General features: G+C 30.4%; 1 protein-coding gene across 1 annotated transcript in view; it reads left to right on the plus strand.

Annotated features, from left to right (window-relative positions):
* The window catches only part of LOC129972807 (heparan sulfate 2-O-sulfotransferase pipe-like), an 88626-nt gene that overhangs the window by 16495 nt on the left and 49897 nt on the right, over window positions 1–22234 (plus strand). Inside the window, exon 2 of the mRNA XM_056087082.1 lies at window positions 17901–18043. Coding sequence (XP_055943057.1) covers window positions 17979–18043 — 65 coding nt within the window. The 5' untranslated portion in view covers window positions 17901–17978. The remainder of the gene's footprint in view (window positions 1–17900; window positions 18044–22234) is intronic.

The following is a 22234-nucleotide window of genomic DNA, read 5'->3' on the forward strand; positions in this document are numbered from 1 at the left end:
CAATTTCAATGCAATTTAACACATTGCGTGGCATGGTCAATTGGGTAATGTTTCACAGAGGGCTAGGGCAGTTTTATACTATCTCTTTTGTAATTCGCATTCATTTGACATCAAATATGTTCTGTGTTAAATTGATGATTGAAATATGATAATTAGGTTAACTTGTTTTAATTTTATCATTTTTTAATGTCTCTCACATATGAACGGCATGGCGCTCATGCATTTTATTAGTTTATATCTGCGAAAACCCACTTAAAAAGTGTTTCACTGCAGACCACAATATCAGGCATCCATCGAAAATGCATTATAATAGCTCTCGGATGCAATGCGATGTAGATATAAAGATAAAACGCACTTCGCACACAGGTTTACGTGATCTTCTGAGAAATATTACCGTCCTACACACGTGCGCGACGTGGCATGCAATGTGCTAAACAATTGATTTCACATGGAGTTAACTTGTAACTGTCCATTTTCGGCATATGATTGACAATCAACTACAAAAAGAGTAGTTTTAATTTCGAGTAACGGAGAAACTACTCGCCCTACTTAATGTCAAAGATAAATGAATGTTCCGTTGCTCAATTTCAGCCTAATACATTACACATCTGTGCAAGAGTAACTGGGTGGAGAAGGCATTTTTAATAGCTCTTCCAGGCGGTTGGAATATGAATACCATTATCTTCTCATGCATTAATTTTTTATTTTCTTGACTTCTAGATGACAGCCCATTTTAAAACCTTGCATTCTTTATTAATGTTGGTTCGTTTTAAAATTGATGAGATAATTTATTTTTATAACTTACAGTCGAAAGTAATTAAGTAATTCAAATGAACCTTCTTAGATTGAATGGTTGGAAAATTAATAACAAAGAGAATAGTAATTGCCTTTTTCGTCACGATGTTGCTGAAATATTATTTTTTAATTCCTCTTGTACTTATGCAATATAGAGAATGTGCTATAACTGTCGGAAAGTTCGACCTCGAAACTATTATGAATCTGCACATTGCACTATGTCTGTTTGTTTGCGCATAAGATAATTTAATTGAATATTTTCCTCTTGAATTTCTCGTTTACTTATACAATCCAACAATTTTGCTTCTATTTAACTTATATTCTCCTCCATTGGGGAGGGGGGGAGGGTCACCAAAAATCAGAAGCTTCCGGTATGGTGGTTGGTTTTCGCTATCCTGGTGGGTACAGAAAACTTGGGGGGTAGCGACCCCACATCGATGACGGTACGTACTAAAGACGGGAAGGGATGTACCGTGGCCGGTGAAGGCCCTTAGGACTCAACCACAGTTCCCGCCAATGTTGCTGTCACGGCAGTCCGGTCAATCAGTTATTTCTGTGTGCCTTAGGAATAATCGTAGTAGTCAATTTGTGATTCCTTTCTATTCTCCTTCGCATACTCTTGACATACGGTGGTGGTGGGCTATTACAGAAATGAGCGCAGCAAAGCCTTGAAAGTCACGGCAATACTCAAGCATAAGTGCCTTTTTTTGTTGTTGTTGTTCAATACAGGACAAAGATTTAAAAATCTGAATTATTCTATTTAATTTGGCGCATCTGGTCACTTTAATTGTATATCAGTAGTTGGGAATTTAAGCAATTTTATGGCACTTTTTAAAATTAAACGTCGCAATTAAGTAAAGATGATCTATTTGCATTTTAGTAAAATTTGGGATAATCTAAAGCATTTCAATCATATTGAGGATATTCAATCTGGAACTTTATAAATATAGTATTAACCGCTATTAGCGACCATCTTGGCTTTTACACCAATATTATGGTGTATTGGCTTTTACATTATAATATTGGTTTTACTAATTGTTAAACTACTAATATGGAATACATGTATTTAGAATCTCGCTTTATTATTTGACAAGTCTGAAAAAATATAAATATAATGGAATTCATATTACGATGAATTATAAAGGGTGCAAATTAAAAAATGTTAATAATGCGAAATAACAGAAGGGAATAGAAATCTTATTAAGAAAACAATTTTTTTACTATCTTAATTTTAACATAAAATAATAAATAACAATTAACAATAATTGACATAATTAGAATAGTGAAAATGCACATTTGAAAGTTTGATGAAATTAAGAAACCCATTTAAATTAAATTAACAGTAAAGTCATTGTTATAAATTATTTTTAAAAGGTTATTAAAATAATAAAACACTTTGAGAAATGGATACTGGTATCATTAAAAAATAATTATTTAAGTTTTTAAATATGTAAAAATTATTTTTGCGAAGTAAAATTTTTGTAAGATTTTGAAAGTTGTTTAATTTTATTAAGTTAAGTTACCTTATGAATTTTGAAAAACCGACAGCAGCTTTCTTTTTGTGTGGAAGAACATGTATACAAAATTTCATCAAGGTTGTTTAAAAATTGTAAATTTATATAAAAGGGAATACAAAAAAAAACATTCATTATTAAATATAGGGATAATTTATTTAATATATATTCAAATCGGAATACTCTTTCAATCTGGGGCAAACTAGTGAACAAACTGTCTCGTTACTTCGACACGTCTGGCCATCTTGTCCACTTGAATTTTTCTTTTTAAATGGAATATTATGTCTGTCAGTTCTCACGAATCCGTGCGAAAATAATTTCTATTATTAATGATGACAATACGAGTACATGACTTTCAGTAGATTTATAATTTGTCACTGAAGCCGATCCATCATTTTTAAAGAATGCTGTCAAGATGGAGATTGGGTCGTGGAAAAGCATGTCTTCTTGCAAAAGTAGCTGAAGAAACAGTGAGTGCCACACATTCTTAGGCTGTGAAGACTGTTAGTCATCAGTTGAATGACAGATTTGTAGTATTTTTTTGAGGGGAATCCGTTGAAATGGGAATAAATTCCTTCCAGGATTGCATTAATTTACAAGAATTCTAGAAAAAAAGAATTCCGAGAAAGATAAATTGCATTTCTGGTACGAATTTTCCTTTCTCGTTCACGAAGTGTAGAAGTATTAATAATCTTTTAAAAAATTCGCACTCGAGATTTTGACGAATCTTCGAGTTTTAGACATCACTCGAATTCGGAGAGCACATTTTTGGAATTATATTTGTCTATCCATAAACATGATAACTTAAAGCGCTTTGAGCCAGGCATATGAAATTCGGTATATAGATTTTAGATCAAATTTATGGATTTTAATTATATTTCGAACGAAATTCATTCAGAGGCATTCTGTCTGTTTTAATGTGCGAATACAAGTGAACTTAATTACTACAAAATATAAAGAGCTTTTAGGGATTATAGATTGAGTGAGGATAGAACCTGGGACCTTGTGGCTTGCAGTCCAGTAACATAACCATTATACAAAAGCAATTGCTCGTGCGGCTTAGTTGTTAACTGGCTTATATGCTATTCACCACAGACTCTCCCTCCAGTGAGTCGGACGTGAGACGAACGATATGGCTGTTGAGTGGTGATGTATTGGCTGTTGAGTCTAATGCGCCTGTATCCATTTGAGTAGCGCCAAGCGTTATGGCGAGCGTGTGTGGGTGAGTGGTTGCTGCGTCAAGTGAGTCTGACGACTTTGTTTGCGGGTAGATGGCGCCACAACAGCTGTACGAAGGTTGAAGGTTCATCATCCGAGTCACCAATTTAGGGATTATAGATTGAGTGAGGATAGAACCTGGAACTTTGTGGTTCGCAGTCCAGTAACATAACCATTATACAAAAGCAATTGCTCGTGCAGCGTAGTTGTTAACTGGCTTTTATGCTATTCACCACAAGCTAGATAGATAAAATTTCGTACACAGTTGTAGCATCTAAAATGTAGATTCTTTTCTGAATTTGAACGAAATCTGTCAACACTTTGACCGTCCGTCGGTCTGTACTTTCACATGCATGTAAACGCGATAAATTATAAAGAAATTTATACTCTATGGAATGCGTTATGTTATCTTGTAACTACAACTGTAGTTTCGTGTTGAAGTTGCAATCGCATCCAAAGTACATATACGCACGATAGATTCAGTAAAACTGCTAGTATCACGTCTAAAATCTATATTTCGTTCAAAACTTTATGTTTCCCAATGTCATGCAGGCTACCCTACCCATAGCTCATTATTTTATGAGGAGAGTGGAATAAGATCTTTATTGGTACGTATGAAAGAAAGTTCCGGCAGACCACTCATAATAGTTAATGAATGCTTCGTAAATCTTAAAAATGAATGTTTTATTGTAAATGTCAATGTTGCGAACAAAACAATGAACGATGTTGTCGTTCTTTCTTCCACAATATTCATAATCTTCTCCACAAGATTTGTCTTTTCATCCACAATATTTAGAATTATCAGCGTGCAATTTTTGAGTATAATTAAAATTTCATATGTGTACAGTGTATGGAAACATTTTAACTTTCATGCGTATGAAATACACAAAATAAAAGTAATGCAATCGCCAAAAAATTCGAGTTTAAGATTTGTATAATTCTTTACGTTTTAAATCACCCTGGGTACAACAAACAAAAAACAAAACAAAAAAGAGAGAGAGAGAATGTGTTTGTGAACAAGATAAATAAAAAACAAACAGAAGTCTAGATGGATGAATTTTGTGCGTAGTTTTTACATCAAAATTGTAAATTTCTATCTAATTTTTTTTATCACGATCCGTGTATAAAGGATGTCTATCTCTCCATCTTAGTCCATTTGAACATAATGACGGAAAAACGCAAATAGCTAGATGAATGAAATATTGTAAATAATTTTATTATCAGGTTTAGAGATGTGTATCAAGTATTGGACCCGGCTGCTGATTACCGTCTGTCGATCTGTGTATCTGTTTATATGTAAACATATACACAGCAATTCAAAAATGGAATAAGCTAAATAAGTTGATTTTTCAGTATCATCTTTACATCAGGATTATAAATATGTATGAAATTTTGTTTCCAATCTTTAGAAAATAAAGCGCCCAAAGAGTGCAATCTCGTTTTACCTTAGAATAATTTCTACGAAGTGCGAAACGTTCCATGTTGTATTTAAATATGCACTTCAGTCGTTTATTTTTAGAATAATATGCATGGGGTTGCATAATATTTTTCGAAAGAAAATTCTAAAATTAAGAAATGACCATCAAATTAGAGGGCATAGTTGAACCCTATATTTTTTCCCAACTGTTATTAAACTTGTATGTACTGTTAATTTATTGAATGATATCATGATTTATTATGAGAGCTGAAAGTTTGTGGTAAAGACTATGTAAAATGAAATGCGAAATTAGTTATAAAAAGAGCCCTGTCTCAATTTATTCCTTTAAAGTGTTTAAGACCTCAGTATCAAAATACCTAATTAAATCACTTAGAAGTATGACTAGCAACTCTCTGGAAAATATCAGATGTAGTTATTTCATTTTGAAAGAAATTCCTAAAAGGTATTAATTTATATTTTGATATATTATTAATGTCAAATTTCTTCACGCATCTACTTGGGAAGAATTCCGGTTCGTAACTATCTTGAAAAGTTTACAGTTCTTTTTTTTTTCCGCTCTTTTTCTTAAAAGACGCCAGTTTTTTGCTTAAAGCAACGTATTATTGGCAATGATATTGAAAAATATTCTGCCGGTCCAAATTTCACTGACAAGCCTCGAAATTTTTCTACAAAGCATTAAGATAGGTAACTACATTAAAAAAAAGTTTTTTTTTTTTTTTTTTTTTTTTTTTGCGAAATTATGATTATTTTTAAAATTTAATATTCTTAATGTTTGAACAGGTTTCTTTATAAAAACCGTTAGAATTTTGTTTCTGAGTATATTTTTTGGGAAGTTACCTTGATTTTTATATATTGGTATCCTAGCATAGGGGTAGCGCGTCTTTCCTGTGATGTGAGCGTCTCGGGTTCGAGTCCCGGTTCAGGCTTGGTTGTTCTTCTTCTGTGTTCTTTCTGTGAGGTGTGTGAATGTACCTCACCCCCCTGTAAAAGAAGGGGTTGTGCAAGCGAATGTGCCACATGAAGTAACTGAATCGTACGCTTGGGCCTAGTTGGCGTTACTGAAAAAACAAGAGACGCTCACTCGGTTTAAATCGCTGACAGATCTGTTAGCGGGCTTGTAAAGTGACATAAGTAACAACAACATCTTTAAATGATGTTTTCTTAAATTCTAATCTTTGGTAGAATTTTCTAACGAAAAACCCCATAAATTAAAATTAAATTCACATTTTTTTGTTCTAATTTGGTATAATAATTTCTCAATTATTCTGAACAAGAAAATAAGTGATCTATGTATTTAAAAAAATTTATAGTTATTATAGTGCTTTATAATGTGTAAAGACTGAAAATTTCGTGTTATTTAGTTAACTTTCGAGTCCCAATATTTAAAGAATGGATAGAAATACAGCTTATTTTTTAGTTCATAAACTAAATAATATATTTCAAGCTATCTGCAAAATTTTATGCAAATCATTTAATAAACCTCTAAACTAAAAGAAAGAGTTTTGCTTTTATTGAAGCAAAAAAAAGCCCCTTCTTGCAATTTTTTTAAAAAAAATATTGTCTTTTAACTAGAATTTTTCGGCTTCATAGATATTAGTTCAGTCTTTTTTATTCAAATATAAAAAAAATATAACTATTTTCGAGCGTTTTTCAACAAATTCGTCCCGAACGTAGTCACATATTTTAATAAAATATGACAGAATATAGAGCTTAAAAAAATACTGCAAAAAAAAAAAAAAACGTTTTTTTTTTATGTGTATATGTGTGTGTGTGCGTGTAATTGTACCTCTAAAGACTACTATTGATTCAATTTAGAGATTGGATTATAATTTTCTATTTTCTAAACTATTAAGTTTATCTTAGATTTCTTTCCTATATTCAGAAACTATGAATTTATACGCTTGCGTTTTTATCGAGAATTTATATGCATTAATCTTCATTCGACTTTAAATGTCTTAAATCGTTTTAAATAACATATCAACCTTTTATTAGCACAAGAATCATTCTTTTTCTGTGAATCATTGATCAGTTGCTTTAACATTTTTTATGCCAAAAAAATACCAATTATTTATGCCAATTCTGCCAAAGACAGTTGAGAACTTACAAGCCGAATAAAGAGTTTGCAGACAAATAATGGAGAAAATCTGAATAATGGAGGGGAGATGGGTGGATCGAATTGGATCCAAACGGGAATTGCCTTTGATATTTTAGAGCATCTGATGATTTCAAACGAACCTCCCCAGCAGAGAGATCCAGCTTTCCGGTCATGAGGCTCTGATCGTTAGCAATTTGCTCCGACATGTCGAAGCCATATAGAAGAGAGAGAGAGAGAGAAAAAAAAAGGAATCCGCAGCGATTTCGCGGTAGATATCCCCACCCTTTTTTCCCATTAACATTTATCAGTCTAATACTGCCGCAAGGCCAATTCATCACGGCAGCTTTAATTCGGAAGAAGTCTCTGCTCTAATTACAGGCGCGAGGTCAGAGTGTGAGTCTTTCAAGAAAATGAGTGATAGACGAAAAAGCGAAGCAAAAAAAAAAAAAAAAGAATCGAAGCGCTTCGTAAAAAAAACCAGTTGCCCCGTCTTCTTCAACCAGCAATTTACTAGTGACGCGATGGATTTGGTCTACTCTCTGAAATCTGTTATTATTAGTTATGGTTCCCCTTTGTTTTTTTGCTTATGCTCACGATGCCTCTCCCTTAGGCGACATGTGTCTATCGATGACCAAAGGGCGCTTTTATTCTTGAATGAATAATTCTGTTCTGTGGATGCTTCATAAACCGCAAAATCGCAATGAATTATTAAAAGGCACCAAAAAGGCGAGGATCCCCTTGTTGCTTCGTGGGCAAGCAATCTAGGTTTGGGCTTGTTTGCATCGCAGAGAGCTGGCGGTGGAATAAGGAGTAAGGCAATATAATGCATTTCTTTTTGAAAGGATTGCTGCACCCTATCACGTTGCGACTTTAAATGCACACTTAATGATACTTTAGTGGAAAGTTATAAGCCCATTACGACTTTTTTGCATTATGATTGAGCGTATTATCAGGAAGTTTTGGTAAGATATATTTACTTCACTACAACGTGTAATATGTTTTCATCTGAATTTAATTTGCATTCGCGTCACGTAAGCTCTCAGCAAGCTTATCAGTGGCATTTTTAGGCATTTTGCGGGCTTCGAGTAATGCGATCCTTTGATGTTTAATCGATTTAAGTTTCAAATTTCAATGCATTTTTAACTTAATCAATGTGTTAATGATCTTTGTAATTAAAATTTTTATTTTAATAACTTTGTAAATTTATTTATTATAATTATTTTAAAAATTTATATTTTTCAAAAAATGACCTAAATAAAACAAAATCTGGAATCTTAACCCCATAATTATCGGTTAATAATTTCCTAGCTTATAACTAAGTGCTTTTAATTATTGTGGTAGAATATTGCGAAACAATAAACTTCAAACAAAAGTAACAGTAAAAAAATTATCATATAATAGCCTATCAAACAGAATTTAGCATAACCATTTAAATGAATAATTAACATTTCAATATATTATGAATGAGGAATTAATTATATTTTATTTAATAATGGCTCTAATGATTGATTTAATAATAGTTTTATTCTAAAAGAGTTTGCATTTTTTACAAATTTATTTCCTGTACAAAACCAGGCTCATACCTTTGTTTAACCTTCGACCGCTTTTAGCCCAGCTGCCATACATAGGTGGCTGCTTTTTCGAAAATCCGTCTTTAATGCTTGTATTTATATATTACGGATGCGGTTAACCATGTCAAATTTTATTCATCCCTATGTATCAAGTACTCTGTAAATATCAAGTTGCGTTCCATGGTAACTTATTGTGAAATAATTCACCTCTGAAAAAACTGCCAACTATTCTTACTATTGTTTTTTATTCTTAATTGTAAACTATTCTTAATATTGTTTTCTATTCTTAATTGCCAACTATTCTTAATATTGTTTTCTATTCTTAGCTCTCAGCTATTCTTAATATTGTTTTCTATTCTCTGCTCTCAACTATTCTTAATATTGTTTCCTATTCTTAATTGCCAACTATTCTTATTATTGTTTTCTATTCTTAGCTCTCAGCTATTCTTAATATTGTTTTCTATTCTCTGCTCTCAACTATTCTTACTATTGTTTCCTATTCTTAATTGCCAACTATTCTTAATATTGTTTTCTATTCTTTGCTCTCAACTATTCTTACTATTGTTTCCTATTCTTAATTGCCAACTATTCTTATTATTGTTTTCTATTCTTAGCTCTCAGCTATTCTTAATATTGTTTTCTATTCTCTGCTCTCAACTATTCTTAATATTGTTTTCTATTCTTAATTGCCAACTATTCTTATTATTGTTTTCTATTCTTAGCTCTCAGCTATTCTTAATATTGTTTTCTATTCTCTGCTCTCAACTATTCTTACTATTGTTTCCTATTCTTAATTGCCAACTATTCTTAATATTGTTTTCTATTCTCTGCTCTCAACTATTCTTACTATTGTTTCCTATTCTTAATTGCCAACTATTCTTAATATTGTTTTCTATTCTTTGCTCTCAACTATTCTTACTATTGTTTCCTATTCTTAATTGCCAACTATTCTTAATATTGTTTTCTATTCTCTGCTCTCAACTATTCTTACTATTGTTTCCTATTCTTAATTGTAAACTATTCTTAATATTGTTTTCTATTCTTAATTGCCAACTATTCTTATTATTGTTTTCTATTCTTAGCTCTCAGCTATTCTTAATATTGTTTTCTATTCTCTGCTCTCAACTATTCTTAATATTGTTTTCTATTCTTAATTGCCAACTATTCTTATTATTGTTTTCTATTCTTAGCTCTCAGCTATTCTTAATATTGTTTTCTATTCTCTGCTCTCAACTATTCTTACTATTGTTTCCTATTCTTAATTGCCAACTATTCTTAATATTGTTTTCTATTCTTTGCTCTCAACTATTCTTACTATTGTTTCCTATTCTTAATTGCCAACTATTCTTAATATTGTTTTCTATTCTTAGCTCTCAACTATTCTTACTATTGTTGGTTTCTGTGTGTATGACACACTAATTGTTAGTACTTCAAAGGTAAATTTTTGTAACATCACAGTTATTACACTACGTTTGCAGATATATTTCAAAATTTTTGGAACGCATTTTATTATTTAGGATGGACCTGATAATACTATATATTCAAAACTATTACGTCGATTACAAATAGCTTTAACTTTCTTCTTTACAATGATAGGAAGCGGGAAAAAAAACAGTAGGAATGGTCCCCCCGAAATTTTCTCTCATACTCTGCAATAAATTAAAAAAAAAAAACATGCACATCAAATTTCATACATTTAAGTCATTATATTTTTGAATTATAGCCTTTACATGCTTGTTAAAACACAGACTGACAGATGGTCAGCCTCCTGATGGATTTGTTTTCAAATAAGATAGGCATCTAACTTTAGATGTTAAATCGGTGTACGAAAGTCAAACTAACCATCTAGCTCTCTTCGTTTTATAGCAGCAATGTTAATATATAGTTGGACAGATAGACAATCTTATTTTTAAAGGGTTTCTTTCAAAATTCGATAAAAATTTATGAATTTGGCACCATAACATGTAACGTATTGAATAATTGAAACATGTAAACACCATACACCAAATTTCATCCATCTAGTTGAAAGCTTTTTTGAGTTATCTTGTTCACAGCGAGTAAACATAATTGCGAAAATATGTTTTTCGGACTCGGGCAGGTCTGAAAAATGGAGTTTCGTCAAAATTTTGGAAAAGAATTTTTTAACGATTGCAATATTTTCCTTTTGCATTCTTCGTAGAAAGGAAATAAAAACTGAATGCGTAACAGAAGGAAACGTAAAGTTTTGATTGGATAACTGCTCTATGCAATTTCCCTTGGTAAACCGAGCAGCCTTCTTGCAGTAGTCCCCCAATTCTTGACAGTCACTATGAAGCTCTTTCGCAACTACAGTAACCGCATGTATATTCTGTATGAAGCCATTTTAATCTTCTTTTTGAAGCCATTTTATGAAGCCATTTTAATTACATCTTTTATTAATTCGTATATGTTGTAGATTCTGTCTAAACGCCTCCTTTGCATATCGTATTGAATAATTGAAAGTATCGATAAAGATCACGATAGTAAATTGGACTTCCAATCGATACTGACCGTGCTGCCAACATAAGAGCATTTACCATAAATGCTAACAAAACTTCACTCTTTCTGTTGTACTATTCGCAATTTTTCCTCCTAACGTTATTTAGAAGAAAGCTATTATCATTTGTAATCGATGTAGTTGTTTTGAATAATCCAGTATTTTGAAATTCAATTCTATAATAATAAGAGGCAAACTACTAGCTCTCGGAAATTGCTGGCTGCTGCAGAAATTAAACTAACTATGAATCTTCGTAAAAAACAATATACACGAATGGAGGATTAAACCAGCGGCAGTTGTCTCCCTGAAACTTTCTTGCGTACTCTTTTGTAAAGTTGTTATCCCCATTCCTCTAGCATTAAAGTTTTGGACTTTGAGCCAGCCTATGCGCATCATGAGTACTCAGATTTTTATTTTCAGAGTCCCACCAGATGGTGTTTCTTGATTCGTAATACAGTGACCATACATTTTGGCCATCATTTTGTCTATTGATTCAAAACAAAATTTGATACGGTTACAATTTTTTAGGAAGAAGAAGATGAAGCTGTAGTACGGGGCTTACCAAAATATTATTGTACAGAAGAAAAAAATTACGCCTCTTCAAAATTTGAAACCTTTTTTTTCAAGTCTAATCTAAAAAACGTGCAAATTTTTTCTTAATTTGAGATTTATTATTATTATTTTGACTAATTTCCAAGTAAATTTTACTACATTGCTGTCTTGAAATTCAAATTGTTTTTATTGTTTCATCAAATATTTAATAGCGTGATTTTTTTCCCCGTTGTTGAAGGTTAGAAAAGAAGGAATGTGTTTAAGAATTTTGTGGTTTACGAGACGGATACAAAAATAAAGTTACAATTTTGCAAAATTTTGAAGATAGACGAACCATACATTTACGTTTTTAATAGCACTATGACATTATGAGATGGTCTCCATTAGAAAGGTTCGTGTACACAATAAACAAAACTTAAGTGAGATGATTAAAATACACGGCCTTAATGTCAGACGACGGAATAATTATGAACATAAAGTTATATCTAAACAATCTATCTGAAATGAAATAAAACCAATATTCTAGACGAACCAACTGATCGCTTGAGGCTATTAGTATTAGAATATGTAAACACCTTTCATTTGGTTTTCATTTTATCATTACGATATTTTACATTATCATTTACATTCATACGTCATTTCATTGTAGCCCCGATTCATTCGTAACCATGGTAACGGTAAAATCCTCTGTTTATACGATGCAAAAGTTGCAAAAATTCTTTCATTCTTCCTTTTCGATATAGAGATAGTCTAGACTTCTTGAGACAAAGGTCACTTTGGAGAAAGAAATATGTGAACTATGACATCGACATGATTACTTCGAAATTATTCACAAATGGTGAATTAATGCAAAACGTTTGTCTGCAATGCAAACGATGTTGGAGAAGAATGTGAAAAGGTTTTCCTCCTTCCTTTGAAGGCCTAATAAACTCCGTTGAAGAACTTCGAATTTATTTTGGTTGTTAAAACGCGAATGAAAAAGGCATTTAGTGTACTTAATTCGATTTATAATGCGATATTTAATATTCACAGACTTAAGTGAATTAGATTATGATAAAAGATTTTTGAATTAAATCCCTAAATGCATAAACATTAGTCGTTTGAAATAAAAAATGTAGTTGCAATAAAAATATCTATAATATTTTAAACAAAAAGACATAAAAATTGTAAAATATTTCAAACAACGTTGAAAGTTTTTTAATTAAATCCCTACCTGCAAGAACATTAACTATATTAAATAAAAAAAATGTCTGATTTGTGCTCTAGATTTGCAATAAAAGTATAGTTTTTAGACAATGTTAAAATATTTCTTTTAATTAAATCCTTAACCACATGAACATTAATTGTATTAAATAAGAAATTTATAATTAAGATTTGTAAAAAAGGTATGGTTTTTAAACGACGCTAAAAGTTTTCTTTTAATTAAACCTCTATCTGCATGAACATTAATCATATAATACATAATTTGTACTCAAAATTTGCAATAATATGCTATTTTTCTCTTTTATCTGTTAAAATATTTAATTTTAAAATTTAATTATTGTTTTCTATATAGTAATATGCTAGAAATATTTTATTAATTTTAAATGAATTCGCAGCAGTAGTATTAAATTTGGATTATTCGAAGTTATTTATCAAAATTCGATTATATTATCATCTCACGTCATTCTATTTAAAGTTGTATAGACGCCGCTTTATTGTATATTAAATAGATTTAATTTTAAACAATTAAATGTTATATAAATCATATATAAATAATAATCCCGAACTTTTACAAGATGTATAAAATAAACTCAACGGAATAATACTGGATTAATTAAATGCCCCATCCTGTTTCTTGCAATGCTTCCCAATAGATAGTTCATAGTGAAGAAGATGTAGGTTCTATATTTCTAAAAATTAGCATCTTAAATACTCTCCATTTTAACGTTTACAATACAAATAATTTGGTCATTCTAATATTAGCATTATAAATAAATGAATTAATCCGAAAAACAAATAATACATGCAAAAACAAAATATATCATTCATATTTTTATTCCTTCCATTTCTTTAATTTTTAGATATTTTACGGTTTCTTAGTTTCTGAAGATTCATTTATTACTTTTTCGTATACGAAATATTTAAACTGAAAGAATTGTAATTAATAAAAAAAAAAAAAAAAAAAAATCGAAGTCGAGATTTTGAAAACCTTCTAGTTTTAGACCTTTTTGAGTCCCAAAAACATTTTTGAAAAATTTCTCTCTTTAGGGACAAAGTTAACTTAAAAACACTTTGAGCTAGACGGATGAAACTTGGTATACAGTCTTTATACCAAATTTGTAGATTTCTATCAAATTTTGAGCTAAGTCTGTCCAGACAAAATCTACCTGTCTATCTGTACATGAGTACGATAACTCAATTTAGTTGCCCTTACAAAAAAAAAAAAAAAAAAAAAAATGAACGAAATCTATTCAGAAGATTTCTATTTCACCGGCTGTATAAGTAATAGCCAACACAATAATTACAAAATGTAAAGAGCTAGAGAGATAAAATTTGGTACATAGGTTTAATATCAAAAGAGTAAATCCTTATCAAATGCTTGACAAAATCTGTCAAGGGTTGACTGTTTTCTGTCTGTACTTTCGCTTGCTTTTAAAAGCGATAATTTCAAAACACTATGACTTAAATAAATGAAATTTGGCATATGATCTAGAGAATGCAATTGCAGTTCTATGACAACTACGTATGGGACCCTAAAAACTAACTTAATTTTTAAAAAAAACAAAAAAAAAAACTGAGCACCTGTGGAGTTTATGGGCTGCCCAAGGACCATAATTTTATATGGGAAAAGAAGGGCAACGCATATATTAGAGAGTACGCTATAAGGTTTTGGGTCGATCATTGGATTTTGCGAATAACCTCTATAACTTCCACTATTCAACGTCACGGACTATGCGTCCGGAAATGAAAGCATCCGGGTCTGAATTCAGACAATCAAGTTGCTTTATTTTATCTTGTTAAACAATCTTTTTTCTACACAATATTTCTTATTATTCTTTATTCGAAAAAACAATTAATTTCTTCTAGTAGCACTATTCTTCGAGAAACGGCTCAAATACATTCAATTTTTTTCATAAGAATTTAAAAGTTTTTTTACTTCTCTAAAGTCTAATTCCCGGAACATATTCCATTGTTTTCCAGAATTTTTTTTTAAAAAAAAGTGGTACTGTATTGAACTGTTCAGTTCAACATCATATTTATACTTAATTTAAAGTCTAGCCACGCCCCACGTTCTGATACTATCGTGAGAAAAGACAACGGAAACGAAGTTTTAACTTCAGGTTTCAGCTCAGTAATTGAAGGTTCCGATATTGGAGATTCATGTTATTTCGTCGCTGGTAATGATAGGTCTTACCTAATGAAACCTTACGTCGAAAAGATTTAAGACAGAAAAAAAGCTGAGAAAATACTGTTGAGATCGTTTCTTTGCTATATGTTTTGTTCGTTTTGATACATCGATTATTAGCAGCAAAACGAATCACGTCATTATTTCAGAAAAATCCATGTTTTTTCGAGGTCATACGATTTATTATCTTTTGCTAACAAAACTGAGGTAATTTATATTTTTTCTTTAGATTTTAAAGACAAATTATTCTCTTTGTTGCTCTGGAGAATAACTTGTTCAGCTTTCTGGATAATGTGTCTATTCAGTTTTCTGGATGATATAAAAAAAATTCCTCTTGGCAAGGAGGAAGGCAAAGGGAGATTCCTTTACATCTAAGTTACTATCAAGCAATATAAATTGTTGATGTTAGAAACAGTCAAAATTTGGGCTTGAAAATCACTTTTTAGTCCCTAACTTCTAAGATATTGCAGTTATTGTAAAACTTTAAATACAAAAGTTGTTCGTCTTAATGAGGCGCTATTTTGGCTAATTTATTTTATTTTTCTATCTTCAATATTAAGAAAGCTATAGCGAAATGAAAATTTCTACCCCTACCACCATTTCCACTCCCGTTTGAGCTAGATGGCCCATCTACGTGTTTTCCGAGGTTTTTATATTTTTTACAAGATATTTGAAGCCGGTTAAAATCGAAACGAAATTAATACAATTATCTTGTTCACAAAATAACATGGAAAAAGCGTTATGTAATATTGCAACCATTGCAATAGGTAGACTTCCTATAGGAATCTAACATAACATTAAAAAATAATTTCTGCCAAAGCAACTATTCAGTAATTATGTTCATTTATATAGCCGTAATTGTAAAGAAAATTAAAAAAATTAGTTCTCTAGTTTCAAGACATTAGACAATTTTGCCAATTTTTGTTTCATATGAAATTCATGACTCCTAGATATGAAATCAATGGTCGCCTCACACCCTATCTGCTTCTATTTCTGAATGAAATATCAAATATACTACTTTCTGTGCATTCTCATCTTGAAAATGCATTATATAGTTTCCTAGCCCCCAATTATTAAAATTTAAAATTGCCCCGATGTCAAAAAGCTTTATATAAAATGAAAATTATTGTCCAATTTTTACTTCATTTTTAATGGTTGATTCATCATTAATGGTTGCCTCCCTTCCAATCACTCTCCGTTTTCAACAGATGCTGCAAAATAAAATTTTGATTCAGGGATCAACAACTGGGTCCATTTCATCTATTTTTATTCTACATTTCGCCATTTTGCAAAGAAAGTTAACCAGTCAGAAAACTATGTATGTTTATTCTGAAATTATAATATAAAGTAATACTTTCATTCGCTAGTATAAGATGCAGTTTATCAAAATTGGTTGAAATGACTAAATTAATACTATGTTAATCAAGTAATTTAATGTGGATTGCTGGTCTTTGAAGGCGGTTAGATATTTATATTACATGAACTGAAGCACCCACTTCCTCCTCCGGGAAACATTGCAATTCAAAGATGGAGGCGTAGTTTAAAATATGTCGTCGCTAAACAAGCAACGTCACCTATCTCAATTTTTCTCAATTAACAAAAGGAAGGACCGAATATTACTGATTTTATTCACTTCTGATATTAACTTGACACAATACAATTGTAATATTTTTTTTTAAATCAGAACTATTCGTTATTGGTAATAAAAGAAATCAGTTTTTTTTTTCAGCGGTAATCTTGGGGATCTAAAATAGGTGGTATTTCTTGTTAAGTAACGAAAAGTACAAACACATTATCACTGGAGGAAAAAAGATTTCTACATTTCCTGCATAAATAAAAATTGCTCTTCTAAATCAAAAAAAAATTACGATTTTTAAATGTATTTATAAATTGTTATATTGTTGCAAATGGTTGCTGTGCTTATTTTTAACCCAGGGCGATCTGTCAGTTCCTTTTTAATTACTTTTTCCATCTAATGAGTCGTTTTTATAGCAAATGTTTGTAAATTTGATGCATCTTTTGATTCATTAGCAGAGACAAGTGCCTAAGATTATACTTTTGCTTTCGAATCTGTTTCTTGAATACTTGTGTTCTATACTCACCTTATTTTGACCTTGTTATACTGGTGTTCTATTTTGGATAATAGGCTGCAGTGGCCTGGTGATAATATCTTGGCTATAGGTCTCCAGGTTCGAGACACGATTCTACCGAAGAATTAATATGTAAGCAGACCTGGTGTATGCGAAATCCGTGGGCCAAAATGTCCTATTGTTAGAGTAGTACGGAAATTTGGAGAGGAAGGGGACAGCTCAGGTGTATTTCTCGTCATCTGATGCAGTCTAAAATTGAGAGTTTCGTCCCAAAATAGCCCTATTACTGTTTTAAAAGAGGAAATTAATAAAAAGTAAACTATACTAGATAACATAATTTTATCGCAATTTTAATTGATAGGTTAATTATTATTATTTTTTTTTTTGACTCATTGTTGACACTCTGAAAATTAAAAAAATTTCGTATTCGTAACTTTTTTTCGGATTTTTCCTTCTTTTCAATCCTTATTTTCTTTCATTTTTTTTTCAAACACCATAAAGCCACTTTTTTAGCAGTTTAAAAACTGGGTGAGTATTTGAACTTTACAAGAAAATTTTTTTGTGCTTTTTTCTTTAAATTTTGCAATATTTTATATTATTCTGAGTTCTAAAATTTGTATTACTTTTCATATTTATCATTACGAAATTCATTATTCATTATTTATCATTATCATTTTTGAATGAATCAAAATGAACAAATTCTTTTTTTTTATTATTATTTCAGCTGAAAATGTGTGCATGGCTTACCATCTAATGCCATCCATCAGTCTGGGAGGAAGAAGCGAAACATGAGAACTTGGATATGAAATATAGTTCGGTGCTTGTCGAAGAATTCAAACCGACCAGAACTTTCAGGTTTTTTCCAAGGTACAGAAATGATTAATTAATCTTTTTCCCCAGTTTTTTTTTTTCCACTGATTTCAAAATTATTTATTTTTAAAAAGATAATTTTCTCCCTTTACATTCCAAAATGTGGAAATTTTTTTAACTTCTTAAAATCATCAGTGAAATTTAAATAAAAATTTATGAATGCATACGTTTTATGAAGTTCAAATACTCTCATAATCTAATGTAACTCTCGTAACTCTTACATAAATTCTCCGAGGTCCAAAATCTGTCCAAAAATCCAAAAAAACTGTCCAAAGAATTTAATATACATTAGTTGTCAAATTTGTAAAATTTCTTTATAATGAATATTTAATTTTAAAGTTTAATAATTGTTTTCAGTACTACTCAATAATAAATAAGTATTATCCTCAAAATCTGTAATGAAAAAAATTAGTTTAAACTATAACTGTAACTTACTTTTAAATAAATTTGCGTTTATACATTGAAAGTGTAACATTCAAAATTCTGTATTAAAATTTCAAGTACGCTTCTTTTCATTTACATTTCGTTTTATGTCAGTCTCTTGAAAGCCATATTTTTGTAAATGCTGTTTGATTTTGTATATAATAAATACTTTGCTGTTTATTATCTTTACATTTTTGCTCCTGAATCGATAACTTTGTTTAATTTTGATATAAAATCGTCAGCGTGAAAAAGGCGCTTGCTTTGAATCAATAATTTAGTTTTGCCTCAATCTTAGCTACGAAAGTATCTTTTTATAAACATTAATAACAATATCTTGTAATTAATAATACAATTTGAAATCAAATAAATTTTTTTCCAAAAATTTATTATTTAAATTTTGAATTTTTTTCTCAAAAATGTTATTTTAACCGAAAAAAATTCCCCTGGAGCAATAAGAAAATTAATAATAAATAATTTTTTGGCAACTCGGATGTAATTCAGTATTTCCTATTTTTAAAAAGGACTAAATTCACTTGACAAGTCTCATGTCATCCAGTCTTTGATTGTCTGGTGTTTTATCTATGACGTCACATATTTTTTTTCTCTGCCAAATTTGCAATAGAAACAGAAATTAAATTAGACGCCTCGTTAGACGTGTGTCATGTGACCATAAAATGGTTTCATTTTTACAAAGGATGCACTAAATGATTATTCAGTCAAATATAAAAAGCATTGAAACTCTTGAAGTAATAATGTGGTCAGTTAAGGAATTCTGTAATTTTCCTTTTTTCGTTTCTACTGAATTTTTCAATTAAATAAAAAGAAACGATGGCAGAAAAATAAAACTGTCTTATTTTTATGAAAAGAATTTATTTATTTCTTTTTGAAATAATTCGTAGTAACAAAAATATAATTCCAGAAAGTAAAAATAAAACATTCAAAAATGCTGTAAAAAATTCGAACTGTGAAAAAAAAAAAATGCTTAAAACCTTTCTTTAAAAAAATATTTCTTGAGATGAAGTTTTAAATGAGAAGAAAAAAGAAAAGTAAATTCTTGAATTTTAAAATAATAATAGTATGTTTTTTGCGGAACTAAGTTTATGAAATTTCTTATAATTCATGAAGAACCATAAAATTTTTAAGAAAATTTCAGCATTAAAAATTACATATGATTTAAAAGTGCATTACATTCCTTCAATTCATTTCTGCACGAAAATGTTAGGCTAAACCTACGACATCAAAATAAGAGCGACTGTTGTAAAAGACAGGTAAACACAAATCTTCTCAATTGTCAATTTAGAGGAGAGGTGCGGAGTGCCGGACATCGAAGTTCTTCACTTCCGGTCATAACAATCTTAGAAGAAAAAATACTAAGCATGTGCTGTTCATGAGAAACAGCACATGGTGACAAGTTTTATGATCCATATATGACTGTTATTTGTCTATTTCAAATCCGTGCATTGTTGTAGTATCCTGTAAGCTATCTTTTACAGACGGTAGAACACTTTTTAGTAAAAATAAAGAAATAAACGCTCAAACTGTCAAGTGGCTGTATTATTCTCTGATAGTCTAATGAATTATTTATGATATAAACTATTTTTTGATAGTCTGAATATGGAGAAACTAAGATAATTCATTCAAATCCGGGACAATTTTTTATTTCAAGATAAGGTGTCCTAAATAGGACTGCCCAAATAGCTCTGAGAAGATTAGTTCTTTTATAACTATAGCAAATTTAATATTTATTTTTTAAGAAAAAATAAATAAAAATTTCCATTTAACATTTTAATTACTATTTATATTAATAAATCTTTAATTTAGTTAATATTTTTAATGACCATTTGACCTAGAAATAAAATTATGAATACATCATTAAAATGTAGGACAAATCCGAGACACTTTTTCATTTCTGGATAATGAGTCGTAGATCAGGACTGGCATAATAGCTCTGAGATGATTGTTTTTTTCATAACTATAACAAATTTAATATTTATTTTTTAAGAAAAAATAAATAAAAATTTAACTTTAGCATTTTAATTACTATTTTTATTAATAAATCTTTAATTTAGTTAATATTTTTAATGAGCATTTGACTTAGAAATAAAATTCGGAATACACCATTAAATTGTAGGACAAATCCGGACACTTTTTAATTTCGAGATAATGAATCGAAAATCAGGACTACTCGGTCTAAGATGATTAGTTCTTTTATAACTATAGTAAGTTTAATATTTATTTTTTATTAAAAATTAAATAAAAATTAACTTTTTAATGTATTTTTAAATTATAGTTTATATTAATAAATCATTTAATTTAATTAATATTTTTAATGGGCTATTGATTTATGAATAAAATTCGGAATACTTCATTAAAATCTTGAACAAATCCGAGACACTTTTTTCAAAATTTCGGAGACATCTGGTCAATTTAGGTGTGGCATTAATTTAAATTAGTGGTGTTACATCATATCCCAGTGTACTTAATCTCCAGTCGCATAAACAATTTTTTGTTCATCTCTCCTGTTGAAAAGAAAAACTTACGATATTAATTGAATGGATGGGTAGACTTTATATCATGTTAATGAATGTAAGTGTATAGTTTGTAAAGAACTGTTTAAAAAACATCTATTACATCAAACGTCCTTGTTGAAGGCACCGCTTGAAGACAACACTTCAGTTCATTTAAGCATATAATGAAGGATGATCCAACACGTGCACCCAGACCACCAGTCGCGCCCATCAAACGAAGTGCAGACATTAACGAAAGTGCTAATATTTCATATTACATGTAGGAAGATGATTGTTTTTTTCTTTTCCGCTTACCCTTAAAATAAAGTATTGGGCGAGTTAAAAATTGAAGCGCATCACTTTCAAGCACGCCCACCCCGCAAGTTCTACATCCGTTGAATAAGTTGAATATGACTGTGTAAGCTTCTAAAATTAGTTTTCTCCCCTCTTAGCTATATTCAACTAGTTAAAATTTAAATTTTTTGCCGTCTTGTCGTGTTTTATGTTTTATAAAATGACACTTCGGGATTTTCAAATTAGTTTTAAATTCATCAAATGTGAATGATGAGGCAACACAAAAACTGCAAGTTTCTGTGCATATTCTGTATGCATTTTTAAAACAGTTGTGACAGATATAACATCATAGTCACATGACAAACGTAATTGCGGATGTTGTCTAAACTGTTACTATTCGTTGTAATGCATGATACAAAGCGCATGCTCTTTAATTAACAGATTACGTTGCATACTCTTTGTTTTTAATATACGTACATTACTTTGATTAGCATTTTGAGCAAGTGTCTCGAGCAGGAAAAATATAGGCTGGTTATAATTAAACTTTCCCTATAAATAACATCCTACAACGCAAATGGGTGAACGAATTGCAACGAAATTTGGTATATAGACTACACGAGATGTGCTCACGGAATTTTGGAAAAAAAAAATTGTTTCAAAATATCCACCAGTGGGCATTTTTACAGAAAAAAACAACATTAAATTTAACACAATAACGGAATACAGAAACAATATTAACAATCCAGATCAAGAATTAAGAGTAATAAAATGTAAAACCGGGTAAAACTGGAAACTCCATGACGCTTCATGTGCGAAGCATCACAACTGATCAGTTACGATTTGCTGTTGAACACACTGTCCATCCACATGAAATTCTGCAGGTGAGTGAGGGTGATCACATGGAGCACCTTTCCCTACATCGTCCTGAACACGATTAACAACTGTTCCTCTTGTGCAAGTAGTC

This window comes from Argiope bruennichi, chromosome 6 (genome assembly GCF_947563725.1).
Source record: "Argiope bruennichi chromosome 6, qqArgBrue1.1, whole genome shotgun sequence".
In the NCBI taxonomy this organism is placed as follows: Eukaryota; Metazoa; Arthropoda; class Arachnida; order Araneae; family Araneidae; genus Argiope; species Argiope bruennichi.